The following is a 14,663-nucleotide window of genomic DNA, read 5'->3' on the forward strand; positions in this document are numbered from 1 at the left end:
GAGCTCAGGAGTGATCTGCCAGGAAGCTTTCCCTCTCTCTGGCCTCTCCTCCTATCCTCCCCCTCGCTGTCTCCTTTCTCCTTCCCACCTTGGTCCAACCCAGCCAGGGTTCTTTCCATGTCTGTCTGTACCACTAGACCATGGTGTTTTTGAGGGCACATGTCTGATACACTTTTTTATCCTTTTTTATACCTGACATATTTTGTATTTGACATATTTTTTGTATGCATCTGGCCTAGCCTAATTTATCAATTCTTTGGCATGTTTTTTTCATACTTAACATCTCTGAAATTGATATACATCTTCCCGTTGATGAAATCTTAAAATTATAATTGACGGTGTTTTTTCTGATTTAGGGATATAAAAAGAAGGGCTGTTTGCATCCTATAATGAAGGGCATCTTAGACTTCCTGTAATATAATAATAGATATTAAATAAAGGCTATATGAATGAATGAATGAATAGCAATCATAGCCCTCCTCAAATCACATTATTATTCCTACTTACAACTTAGCTGTTCTGCATCGTAGACATTGTGGCAGGGCAACAGCTGAGTAGTATTCTTTATTTACGCTGGGCTTTCCTAGAGATAATAAACTCGTTCAGATTATTCTTAATCATTTCTTTCTGGACTGAGGTGATCTGTTCCCTATGCTTTTCTTCCAGGTGAAATTGATCTTCATATCCTCTCCAAAGTGCAGGCTCAATACCCAGGAGTTAGTATCAACAATGAAGTTGTTGAACCAAGTGCTGAACAAATCACCAAGTACAAAGGTACTTGTAATCCATGGTGCTGTATATCAAATTCTATTCTGAAAGGCCTGTCATCCCAAATGCGTCCCTTCAATCATTAACAACATAGCTGCTGTGGTATGTTCTTTGTAAGCCTATTGAGAGAAGAACCTGATTAAGTTGTTTTCTTGGCAGGAATGACTAAACATCTCAGAATATAAATAGTGATTAGAATCCCCCCCCCCTTTTTTTTTTTTTTTTTACTGACTCTCCATCCCTCCCCTGGTCATCAACTATTATTTTTGATATTTATTCTTAGAGACAGAGTCACTAATTCATTCAGAGGTATTTAAACAGAATCCCTGCCCTTAAAGAGCTTACGTTTCATTGCTTACAGCAGGAATCAGGAAACTTTTCTTTAAAAAGGGCCAAATAGTAAGTATTTTAGACTTAGAAGGCCACATGGTCTCTGTCACAACTAATCAGCTCTGCCACTGAAGCCCAAAAGCAGCCATAGACAATACATACACTAATGGGTATGTTGCAATAAAACTTTATAAACACTAAAATTTGAATTTTATATCATTTTTACCTATCATGAAGTATTATTCTTCTTTTGATTTTGTTCACCCATTTAAAAGTGTAATGGCACAAGATATGAAAGAAGCATGAAATCAGAAAGTAGTGTACATTTTTAGCTTGCAGTCTATTTAAAAATAGGTGGTGGGAAGATATGGCCCATGCCATGGTTTGCTGATTCCTGAGTTACAGAATCATATCACCTGTCTTACATCAATTTTCCATTGATAAAATTCACCAGTTGATTTCCCATTAACACTGAGATAATAGTACCTATGTCTGATCAGGATTCTCATAATTATTTCTTATTGACTCCATTCTCTAATTTCATTTAACACTAATGGAAAAACTAGGATGAACTCTTTGGTCTTCTGGAGATTTATAAAGAAGAAAAATGTGCTTTATATCTGTTATGTATATAACACTGATTGCATTAAAATTCTAAATGGAAATGGGTTCCGAATTTGCAGTTAAAATTGATGGTGTGCCACCTTTTCTCCGTATTTTAGAGCTTGTAGCCAAGACATCAAACCTCGAGAACATAAAGTTTACTTGGCATAAGGAGACATCATCTGAATATCAAAATAGAATGATGGAGAAAAAAGAACTTCAGAAGTGGGACTTTATTCATATGATTCAGGTAAGAAATATTTATTGTTATATACTCTCAGAAGAAAGATTTTTCAGAAATATTTCAGAGTACCTAATATTTTAACTTTAAAAAGAAAAATGAAAATCTGATTTCTGATTTTACAAGTGACCATTATCTGTCCAAATTGAAGTTAAAGATGTTGACAATACTAAGAGATTCTCTGTAACATTTAAAAAGCCAGTTTTCTCTATGCAAAATACCCCCATAGTTACTGATTTTTTTTCAATGCTGGCTTAACTTTTGTGGGATTGAAAGTTCATAGATAGTAGAGTGTAACACATCCTAACACAATTCTCCAGTAACTCTAATGGTCTGGATGGACCAACATCCCAGAGTTTTTCTGAATCCTCTTGCTTTTGCCTTCTTTTGATGACCTGGCTCGTGTGCACATGACAGAAGGGCAGGCTAGATGATTTCTCAGGTCAACAGAGTGTTACTGACATTAGTCAGTCATTAAATAGGAATTTATTTCCATGGTCCAGCACTGATAGTGTATTTCCTAGAAATACGATAGTGTATTTCTTGGAAAGGGGGAGACAATTCAGTAGGTGGTATGGGGACATACTTCCAGAGGTCACTAACGTATCTGGATAGCATATAGGTGTATAGGCTTTGGGTGTTGGCTACCATTAGAAGATGTGTATATTTTAGAAATACCACGATGAACAACAAGATGCTTTTTGCTTTCTATAGTCCACAAGCACAGTCATCCCACAGGAATAAAGTTTTTAAAATCATAGGAAGAAATGACTCCAAGATCAGCATAGCCAGGCAATCCTACATCTTTGCTTTCTTAGCGGACAAAATCTTTTACCTATAAGGGAGTGCTTAACATTGCTCAGCAAACCTATGTTTCTCTACTAGACTTACTTTCCCACCTTCTCATACAGCTGGCCCTTGAACAACACAGGTTCGAACTGCGTGGGTCCACTTATATGTGGATTTTTTCAATAATAAATGCTACATGACTGGATGCAGAACCCCAGAAACAGAGAAACTGCATATAGGGAGGGCCAACTCTATGTTACGTGTGAATATTTGCACACAGAGTGTTGATGCCCCTAACCCCTGCCTTGTTCAAGGGTCACCTGTATAACTATTTCATACCTCCCTCTGTCTCCTTACACCTCCTGTAATCCCTCCCCCACCACTCATTTCCAACTGATGACCTCACTTCCCATTCTGTGGCAGAAAGAGAAACCATCAGGTAGAAAATCATCTTTCACTCTCCAAATTTACAAACATAGCTGCACCTGTATGCACCATGTCTTTCTTTCCTCTTATTACAAAAGCCTCCCTTTATCAAAAGCCAATCCCTCCACATATGCTCTGGATCCCATTCTTATAAAATTCTTATATAATGTTGCAGCTTCAGAGATCATTCTCCAGTTTCTCTCAAAAGCTCCACGTTTGTTCTTTCTTTCTTTTATTTATTTATTTATTTTAATCCATTTCTTTAAATATCTCAGTGTTTGAAGAGTGTTGACTTTTAAAACACAGTAATTAGGAATGGATTAGTGCTTATATTTAGCGACAGTTAATAGACACTATCATTTTTTTTTAATTATTATTTTTTAATTTATTTTATTTTTTTTAAGCTGTGTTGGGTCTTCGTTGCCGTGCGAGGGCTCTCTCCAGTTGCGGCGAGCGGGGGCCACTCTTCACCGCAGTGCGCGGGCCTCTCACTATCGCGGCCTCTCTTGTTGCGGAGCACAGGCTCCAGACGCGCAGGCTCAGTAGTTGTGGCTCACGGGCCCAGTCGCTCCGCGGCATGTGGGATCCTCCCAGACCAGGGCTCGAACCCGTGTCCCCCGCATTGGCAGGCAGACTCTCAACCACTGCGCCACCAGGGAAGCCCTGTTCTTTCTTTCTTATAGCAACTCTGCTTCCTCTGCATTACTGCTCTGTTCCTCTCCATCTACTCCGCATTTTTCTGTGCTATTTCTCTTTTCATTGCTCCTGACAGTCCTAGCGTTCTCATGACATCCTTCAACTTAATATTCATAATCAACTGCAGAGATTCTATGTCTATTAGATCAAATTTCAGAGCACCTGCTATGACCCACCTCCTCTTTTCAGCCAGGCCATGTCACGGACTGTTAGCCATCCTGTGGATTAGCTGCATCTGGGTGCCTGTCTATGCATGGTCCCTGTGATGAACAGCATGGAGTGACACGATACTAAATATGGCCCGTGATACTGCACAAGCCGTGTGCAGCTCCGTTGTATTGCGTTCATTTGTGTGAGAGGGGCATAGCTTAGGTTGCTTTTGCTTTATGCAATAAATTCTCTCATGGTATCTACATAAAACATTGAATTCTTGTTTAAGAGAGCTGAAGATGAGACGTTAAGAAGTGTCTCTGGGGGTAGATTCCAGGGATGTAAGTCCTTAGGGAAAATTTTCTACTGCCAATGTTTAATTCCAAGCTCTGTCTGTGTTGGGTGGAAAGACCTCTCCCTGCACTTCACCAGAGACGGTTCAGTTATTAAAAACGGGTGGGCTTACTTCACTCTGGGTCAGAAAGAGAAAAACAGATACTGTATGCTAACACATATATATGGAATCTAAAAAAAAAAAAAAAAAGCTACTGATGAACCTAGTTGCAGGGCAGGAATAAAGAGGTAGACATAGAGAATGGTGTTGAGGACATGGGGTGGGAGGGCAAAGCTGGGGCGAAGTGAGAGTAGCAACGACATACGTACACTACCGAATGTAAAATAGTTGGCTGGTGGGAAGCAGCCGCATAGCACAGGGAGATCGGCTGGGTGCTTTGTGACCACCTAGAGGGGTGGGATAGGGAGGGTGGGAGGGAGGCTCAAGAGGGAGGGGATATGGGGACATGTGCATGCATATGGCTGATTCACTTTGTTGTGCAACAGAAACTAACACGGTATTGTGAAGCAATTATACTCCAATAAAGACCTATTTAAAAAAAAAAAAAAAAGGGTGGGCTGACTCCTAGCACTCTGGGACCATGCATGTAACTTTAGGCTTTATCCAGTCCATTTCCCTAGAGAATCTGTCAACATCAAAGCCTGTCACATTTTCCATGATTTTAAAAAAAGCATCTGTGAGCCTATGGTGAAGCTAGTGCAAAGGGCTTAATTTTAAAGCAACGCTCCATGAAATGGAATGTTTTTACGGTTCCAGCACCATTTTTGCCCAGAACTACTAAAACTCACAAAATATAGAGTGAGCATTAGAATTCACTGCCCCCATGTGGAATGCAGACTGTCTCGAGCTATAAATGTCTGTGTTAATGAAGCCAGAAAGAGTAAAGTTTAAGCTGTTTGACTCTAGTTGAGTAAATACCATAGTTTCCCCTCTCCCCAAATATTTTCTCACACTATTATTCTATCTCTACATGTAACATCGTTAATTTTTAAATTTCTTAAGTGTTTTGTTGAATAAAAATCCACTCAACTTGAACATCAAACCTTCTAGTGAGTATTCAGTCCAAGCAACAAAGACGTTGACATAGTAAAGCATCTCGTTTCTCTCTTCCTTCATTTCTAGATGCTGTATTATGTAAAAGACATCCCAGCCACCCTGAAATTCTTCCACAGTCTCTTAGCTACCAGTGCTAAGATTCTCATTACTGTTGTGTCCGGTAAGTTATTTTCCTTCAGCCTGAATTTTAAAACAGTGATAGCGCATGGATGGATGTGTTTGAAGGCAGCTGGTATATTTCATCCTCATTATGAAATTCTTGATTTGGCTTCTGATCAGGGTCAATTAATTAACACAGTATTAGGAAAGTCCTTCACAACAGCTTTTAATTTAGGAGTTCCAGTGGAATTAAATGTCTGTTTACTTCTTTCTCTCGGGAAAATATATCCTTGTTGTCTCTATATAAAAAATATTCATTTAACATACAGCAGATACAACTGATAGGAATGTTTTTAACGAGACTAAAAATAGTAAATATATCTATTTACCTCCTTTTTGTCCCTGGAATGTCTCTTTCTCTTCTGTGATGTTTATTAATAAATATCAATAAAATAAAGGTTTAAATATTTGGGACACTATCATATTTGATTAATTTGCATTTCTAGAGCCATTATCAATGTTGTTCATTTAGGTTTTCTCGAGTAACTATCAAAAATGGTCCACTTGTTTTGTTTTGTGTTGTCGTGTTCTTTTCCAAAGAAGGCATTTGATCATGTCATGTTGTTTCCAACGATACAATAAGTACCACACAGAGAACATAAGTAAACAGATTAGCAAATGAAACACTGACATTGTTGCATTCATTAATTCATTACTTCTTTCATTCAGCAGTCTTTGTGGATTGTCCACACACTGCTAGGCAGGTTCAATCCATGTACACAGCAGCCTCTATCTCCCTCAGCTTATACCAGACCCCGTACTCAGAAACCATATGTCGCAAAATTCATTTATTCTTTTTTTTCTCTATAAATTTATTTATTTATTTATTTTTGGCTGCATTGGGTCTTCGTTGCTGGCCGTGGGCTTTCTCTAATTGCTACGAGCGGGGGCTACTCTTCGCTGTGGTGCGCGGGCTTCAGTAGTTGTGGCGCCCGAGCTCAGTAGTTGTGGCTCACGGGCTCTAGAGCGCAGGCTCAGTAGTTGTGGTGCGTGGGCTTAGTTGCTCCCCAGCATGTAGGATCTTCCCGAACCAGGGCTCGAACCCGTGTCCCCTGCATTGGCAGGCGGATTCTCAACCACTGTGCCACCAGGGAAGTCCCCAAGTATTCTTAAATATGAGGAATGGCTTTAAGGATGGCAAACACAGCTGTTGCCTATAATCCTGGGTTTGAACTCATGTGGGAGTTTGGCAAATGAGAGTTCCTGTACACAACCTCTTCTCTAAGGGAACATTTGATATACTATTTTTATCTCAGGTTAGTTAAAAATACTCATTTGTGTGGGAGAGTTCTATCTTACCATTTAGAAGGGCTTCTGTAAACTGGATGTTTCCCACCAACCTCTCTCTAAATTAGGACACTTGGGTAAAGCACTCTGTACTGCATTTAGGAATACAGAAGTAAATTTAGTTATCAACACTGAGGGCAGTCTATTCTTGATAATCTGTATCAATAATAAAGAAACAGTGTTGCAGGCAGAAATAGCAATTCATCCAGTAGTCATATATGTTTGATTTTAGGATATATTTCATAGCAAATGCAGATCCACTGTTATATATATTTGGTTTATGCTTAAATATTTTCAGAAGTCAAGTATTTGAGGGTCAGAAGGCAGCTCTCTATGAGTATATGCCTACCAATAAGAAAAAGCCAGCCTAAGGTTTAGAAAGTGGCATGAGCAGTCTACAAGCAACTGAGAATGGACTAAGTGCCCTTATGGATACAGTATTCTGCTGGTTACATCATGAATACGTTAATAGAATCCATGGTTTATTGGCATCAGGATATGTGCAAACCACAACAGGCCCAGGGAAATGCAGGATGATACGTAAAATCAGGAATGCTCAGGCACTTCCTAGCTGTGTGAACTTGGTCTGTGAGTCTTAGTTCATGCAAGGACTATTTCCAGATAATCATACCTACATAATATGGCAACTATGCATACATGTAGTTCACATGTACTATGTCTATATACATTCATGGGGGAAAAAAATCAAAGAAAGGCAGTAAAAGCACAAAAACCAGTTAGCTTCCATAAAAAAAGGTATTTTGAGTCAAAACTTATTCCTTCTGTAGTTTGACGGTGGAGATGTTTTACTAACTTTTTCAGCACACAGCTTACAATTTTTCATTACTGCGCACAGCGTGGGAGGCAGGTATCCCAAAGAGGAAAACACTGGTAACACACAACCCTCTTAACTCCCGTGCTTTTCCTAAGATACCAGCTCCTCACTTCCCCCTTCTACCCCTCTTATTTGTTACCTAGAGCAGTTTAACTCCCTTTTGCTCTGCCTCTCTGACCTAGATAAACCTGTGCACCTATAAACCCATCTTAACAACAGTATATTTCTCTGAGATAAATTCTGCTGGCCCCTCGGTGTACGGAAGTGCCTATGGGCTTCTTTTGTACAAATAGCAAGAACTGCTTTGTCGCATTCATAAAGCGGATACAAATATATGGGTCAACTTTCAGGAAGATAGAGCATGGTCAATTTCCAACAGTGAAAACAAAGTTAATCACAAGAACTTTCTAATCAGATTTGTTTTATATCGTTGTCAATTAACACGTATAGAATTGATCCACATTTTTATTAGTCACTTTTTCATTTGATGATATCACTGCAAATCCCTATCTGCCAGACCAGTCTGTGGATAGCAGGCAAGTTTGGGAAAGCTCCCCAGGTCATCTGAGGTGCCTGATCAACTTCCTACCTTACCGCTGTAGAAAAACCATTACCCTAAACTACTTTCTCAGCCCCAACTATAATTCTTGAAACCCCATTCTTCATACTTGCCCAAAGAAAACATTCCTTAAACTTGAATATTACCCTAAAACTTGAAACACCTGCACCAAAATGGTTCACACTAGGCTCTGTTTTTATCACATTTGTTGCAGTCACTTTCTAAATGGAATTTGCTTCATAATTACCCAGAAGTGAAGAAGCCTGTTTGTGTATTTCCTTTCTTTCGGGGCAATATTGTCATCCATAGCTTCACTGCAATACAGCAAACTGAGTACTCGATGCCGACAGAGTCGGGCAAGCTTAGAACTAGTCACTAAGTTAAATTTCTAAGAACACTCATCAAGCCAGTATCTCACCTAAGCACATAATGGTATGTCTGGATTAACATCTTGCTCTAAAAGGTCATCTTAAATATGCCCCACAGCTAAGGCTCCTGCCCGTCCATCCGAGTCAGACACTGACCTGTTACTGAACTGATACGCTCTCTCTCTGAATAAACTAAATTACTCAGTTATTTGAGCACCATATGGACACCCTTTTTTTTTTGCAATTTATTAGATTCTAAGATAATGAAATACGGGGTCAGTTTCTAGATTTAATTATGCAGGGCACCTAGCTTGGTTAAGGTGACAGATGTATTCAGCATATTCAAACACAGCCTACACTCTTGGTCCCAAGTTGGCTGCATAGGATAGTCGTGTAGATTTGGTTCATTCAGCTTTTATTGAGCTCCTCTAGTTGGTCACTGCTAGGCTCTGGGGTTGCAAAGATGACTGTTACTCCTCTACCTTTGAAAGGCTCCTAATCTAATGGAGGATTCAGACATGTACATACTTTCAAAAAGGTGCTAATTTCTGATCAGAGGCAGATAGGGAGTTTAAGGAGAGTTCCTGGAGAGCAGAAGGCTCTGCCTCTTATCTCTAGTTCCAGATCTTTGCAAAACCCTTGGCACCTAGAAGAAGACACCCAGTGAATGTGTTTGAATTGAACTGAATAATTGTTTATTATTTCTGCCTTATATTATCCCAACTACAACTAGTTCTGAATGTCCATTCAGGAAAAGATACCATGTTTTAGCTAACATGATAGACATGGAATCAGAGAATACAGAAAGTTCTGGAGATTTGAAGATGGATTTAATAAACAGGAATAAAAGACTCAATAAAGATACACATACTCACACGCACACAGTGCACACCAAAATAGGCAGACAAAAGCAATGAAGGGTAGGCAAGTGAAACTAATTAGGAAAAGGAAGAGAAATTGAAATCAGAATTAAATGACAGTATTTTTCTGGTCAGCCCGTTTGAATACATGCTGCTGGAGGGAACAGAGGCTTTCCTCTGGTTCCTAAGTATCCATTAAAGAGTTAGCCCAGCTCAGTAAATATTTATTTATTTATAACAAACAGAAGTTCCTGATTATAATGATAAACGATTTGATTTGGGGATGAAAAAGAAGAGAAATAAGAAGAGGTGGATTTTTGAAATGAGGAGTATCCCACACTAAAATAATGTTAGTGGCATGTTTTTCTGCAAATGTAGTAGCCAGGCTTTCCTTGAGAGAGTTGCTAATTAAAATGCAACTTATCTGGTTACAGGAGATTAGCCAGGAGATCAGTGACATTTTCTGTCCTCCCTCTCCTTATCTAAGGAAGGAGGCAAATCATGGTGTATTATTTTTAATACGGGGTGGGGGGGTGAGGGACCTGGTTTATATCATGTTGAAAACAAAAGTAACACCATATGTTGTGCCCACTGGGAGCCATTATGATAATGTATCAGTCAGAAAGTTTCTAATTGCTCAGCTCAGAAATGGCACTGAGTCACAGAACACTGACACCAGCAAATTCTCCGCAATTAGAGTTTGGTTCTTTTTTCTCTGCCAGGGTGAATGATAACAGAGCCTTTCCTCAACCACTGAAATATTTATTTTCTTGTAGTCTTGTTTGCAGGCAAATTCTTATTTAGACAGTCACTGTCTTTGGAATGAAAGATTGTTGTAGTACATGCTCATGACTCTTTTTTTTTTTTCACTGAACTGAGGTTTTATTTTTTTCTGCTTCATTCCAATTCCACCTTCTTCTAGAGCTTATCCTGTAGTTATCGTTCCCTCTTCTGAAATGTTAGTGGAACATCAATTATCTAGGCTATTTATTTATTTATTATTTACCATTTTCTGCCTTGGTTATTCTCTTTTGTTGAGTTAAATCGGGAGACTTTAGCCAAGCCCATGCATGAGGCCAACGCCCTATAATTATATGCAGAATTGTGTGGCTATATAGTGTTTGTATAGTTTTCTGGAGAGTCCGATTACTTTCATTACATCATAAAGGAGCTTTCGGAACCAAAATAGTTCATGCCTTTGAAATCTTAACTTTTAATCCTGGAAACTCATTGAGTTGTAAGTTCTCTCTTATATTGCTTTGGCCAAGTCCAACTTAATTTCATAACACTTCAGCAGTGTTTACTATGTGCCAGTCATGGTTCTAAGTGCCTTACTTTATTAACTTGGTGAATCCTTGGAACAATCCTATGAAGATATTCTATTATTATCCCTGATTTATAGATGACAAAACTGAGGCACAGGTTCATAAAGCTAGTAAGAGGAAAAGCCAGGCTTCACACTCAGAAAGTCAGGCTTTAGAGACCACTCTTAATTGCTACACATATCCACTATCTCTGTAATAGCCCAGTATTAGATGCGTATGTTAGAAAGTCCATAAATAGCTGTTCTTTTGTTTTGATTTATAGTATTATTACAGATTTCTGAACAGCAAATTTGTCTTTTCACATTCTCAAGATTACAACCAGTGGAAATACATTATCAAAGTAATTCCATATAATATTCATTTATTTTGTAAGTACTTATTACACATCTGCCATGTGCTTACCACTGAGCAATGATTCACTTCAAATATCTCATTTAATACTTGCAGTTGCATTTGAGGTAAGTATGGTTATCTCTATCTTATAGATGAGAAAACTGAGCTTCTGAGAAACTAAATACCAAACCTCATCTCATTCATGAAGTGTCAGAACGGTCCAACCTATCTCTCCCACAGATGCTGTATCTCTTAGCTTCTACACTGGGCCAGGTTTTCAATTAAATACAACATACACTGCTATTATATCTTCTAAAGCTGGGGACAAAATTTTTAGGACTCAACCTAGCTGTTGCAGTGCAAGGCAGCATCCTGTAATTGTACAGACATGAGAGGCTACCCCATCTTTGGTTGGGGTAAACTATCATTGTATTTGCTGTGCTCTTTCTTTCTATTTCAATTTTTACTCTTAGACCCTTTCCTCTGAACCAGACTAACATAAACAACTGCCTTCCTCCTATCACCACCTGAATGTCCAACGGGTATCTCAACCTTATGTTTCCAAAACCAGATGCCTGATAACACATTTAAAAATGTTCCTCCCTCATTCTTCCCATTTCCAATTATGGCAATTCTCTTTTCAGATGCTTGGGCCAAAACGACTGGGGTCATCACTGATTCTTTTCTTTCTTTCACTATCCAAATTATTATTGTTAACAATATCCAAATCATTGGCAAATGGCACTGGATCTAGGAGTGTAATATATAAAAAATTCAACCACTTCTCATCACCTCCAATCTTGCTGGTGCAACGTAACGTCATCTAGCACCCAGATTATTGCAGTAGCTTTCTTACTGTTCTTCCTGCTCTGTCCTTATGCCCCTATAGTCTATTCTCAATAGAGAATAGTCCATCTGTGTGGCCAGAGTGACCTTATGAAAATGCAAATCAGGTTAAGTCACTCTAATACTGTGTTGTCCAATATGGAAGCCACAGTTGGCTACTGAAAGTGAAATGAATTAAGATGAAGTAACACTTAAAATTCACTTCCTTAGTCACACTAGCCACAGTTCACATGTTCCATAACCATAAAGTGGTTAGTGGCTATGATACTGGGCAATGCAAATATGGAACATGTCCAAGAGTCCAGAAAGTTCTATTAGACCACACTACAACGGCTTCTCATCTTTTTCCATACGATTTAGCACCCAATCTACTCCTCACCATCACCCATACAACCTCCTCTCCTTCCATGTTCCCCTCTGTTCACTCAATTCCAATCTCACTGGCTTCCTGGCTAGTTCTTAACATGCCAAGCCTGTTCCTGCTTCAGGTCCTTTGCAGTTGCTCTTCTCTCTACCTGGAGTAATCTCCTCTCTGATATGTGTGGCTTGCTGTCATGTCTCTGCTCAAATGTCACATTATTAGAGAGACTGTCTGCGACCACCTGATATAAAACAGCAACCCATCCAACTCTTCGATCCCCCTTATTCCTTGCTCTGATTTGTTTTTCATTAGCACTCTGCACCATCTGATATATGATTTATTTACTTATTTATTTAACTTTCTCTCCTCCCACCCCCTTCACTCCTTGAACTGAGCTACACAAAGGCAAGAATTTCTTTTTTTTTAAATTGACTGCTCTATTCCAAGCATCTAGTGTACTGGTTGGCAGAGTAGGTAAAGGAAAAGAAGAATAACTGAAAGCATGAATTTTGTTCTGTTGCACAGGAACCAGTAGCTGGAACAAGCTGTGGAAAAAGTACGGATCTCACTTACACCGGGATGAGCTCTGCCAGTATGTCACGTCATCTGACCTCATGCAGATGCTGGACAAGATGGGGATTAAGTATGAGTGTTATGACCTTCTGTCCACCATGGACATATCTGACTGTTTTATTGACGGCAATGAAAATGGAGACCTGCTTTGGGATTTTTTGACAGAAACCTGCAACTTTAGTACAACAGCACCACCTGATCTCAAAGCAGAAATTATGAAAGATCTGCAAGAGCCTAAATTCAGTGTAAAGAAAGAGGGAAAGGTCCTTTTCAATAACAGTCTGAGTTTCATAGTGGTTGAGGCATAAATATCCACCATGAGAATGTATTCAAAAGCTATAGTTTGAACAATTTTGATCATTCACTTATTTGTGTATTAAAATTATAAATATATCTCATAACATAAACAGAGCATTTTCTCTGATATGTAAAATCTAGAAAATCCCAAGATATTCTTGGACTTACATGTGGAATCATATATGACACGGCTGGTCTTATCCCATCCCTTCTATCGGTAAAGAGACTACATGCTGTCTACATACCACATAATCTGGAAAAATGAGACAACTAAGTTTCACGGGCTTTATTGACAATAAAATCCTTTCCATTTGTTGATTATAATGGAATTTCTGGGAATACTAATAAAATATGTGCTATGGATTTTTAAAATACTAGTAAAGTATATGCTTATTGATACCTTGGACATTAAGAAAGCATATGTTTATTGATTTTTCCCCTTCTGTGAAGAAGTATTTCTCTATGTGCATTTGTTTATTGTAGTTTCTTATTTTTATTGATTACTCTAATTAACTTAGTCATGTGTTGTCACTTCCTCCCACTTTGCCTTCTCTTTTAATTTTGTCTATGATTTTGTAGTGTTTTGTTTGTTTTCTGCTATACTGAAGTTTTTCTACTTTATTCAGTCAAACTTAGTTTTTTCCTTTTTTAATTCTGGACTTCTGACACATTTTAAAAGGCCTCCTAAAACCAAGGTTTTAGAATATTAACATATTTAATCATAATAATTTTATAATTTCACTGTAAAAAAATCTTTGATATGCTTGAAGTTTACATAAGTATCAAGAGTGAGTTGAGAACAAGCTGATTTTCTTCAAAAAGAAAACCATCTATATCAACACAATTGACAAAAAAAAGAAAACCCACTGACTTAAAATACACCTTTTATCATTCACTAAATTTCTAGAAAACACTTGAGTCTATTTCAGTACTCCATCATCCCTATGCCCCTCTGTCTAAGATCTCCTCTAAGATCAAGAATCATCCTTAGGGCTTCCCTGGTGGCACAGTGGTTAAGAATCCACCTGCCAATGCAGGTGACACGGGTTCGAGCCCTGGTCTGGGAGGATCCCACATGCCACGGAGCAGCTGGGCCCGTGTGCTACAGCTGCTGAGCCTGCACTCTGGAGCCTGTGAGCCACAAGTACTGAAGCCCGCGCACCTGGAGCCTGTGCTCTGCAGCAGGAGAAGCCACCGCAACGAAGAGTAGGCCCCGCTCGCCACAACTAGAGAAAGCCCGCTCGCAGCAACAAAGACCCATCACAGCCAAAAATAAAATAAAATAAATATATTTTTAAAAAAATTATCTTTAACAGTAGTATTTCAGAGGATTTTTGAAAAGTTTTTGATAATCTTTACATTATCTTTAATAATAAACAGCTATCATTCTTAAAAAAACAGCACACCTCTTAAGTAGTTAAGTAATTTTATAATTAATAAATACAT

General features: G+C 38.6%; 1 protein-coding gene across 1 annotated transcript in view; it reads left to right on the forward strand.

Annotated features, from left to right (window-relative positions):
- Positions 1-13,616, forward strand: part of HNMT (histamine N-methyltransferase) — a 35,869-nt gene extending 22,253 nt beyond the window's left edge. The window contains exons 3-6 of the mRNA XM_036859055.1: positions 667-774; positions 1,821-1,951; positions 5,481-5,574; positions 12,873-13,616. Coding sequence (XP_036714950.1) covers positions 667-774; positions 1,821-1,951; positions 5,481-5,574; positions 12,873-13,228 — 689 coding nt within the window. The 3' untranslated portion in view covers positions 13,229-13,616. The remainder of the gene's footprint in view (positions 1-666; positions 775-1,820; positions 1,952-5,480; positions 5,575-12,872) is intronic.
- Positions 13,617-14,663: the final 1,047 nt, after the last annotated feature.

The sequence above is a fragment of the Balaenoptera musculus genome, chromosome 7, assembly GCF_009873245.2.
Source record: "Balaenoptera musculus isolate JJ_BM4_2016_0621 chromosome 7, mBalMus1.pri.v3, whole genome shotgun sequence".
In the NCBI taxonomy this organism is placed as follows: domain Eukaryota; kingdom Metazoa; phylum Chordata; class Mammalia; order Artiodactyla; family Balaenopteridae; genus Balaenoptera; species Balaenoptera musculus.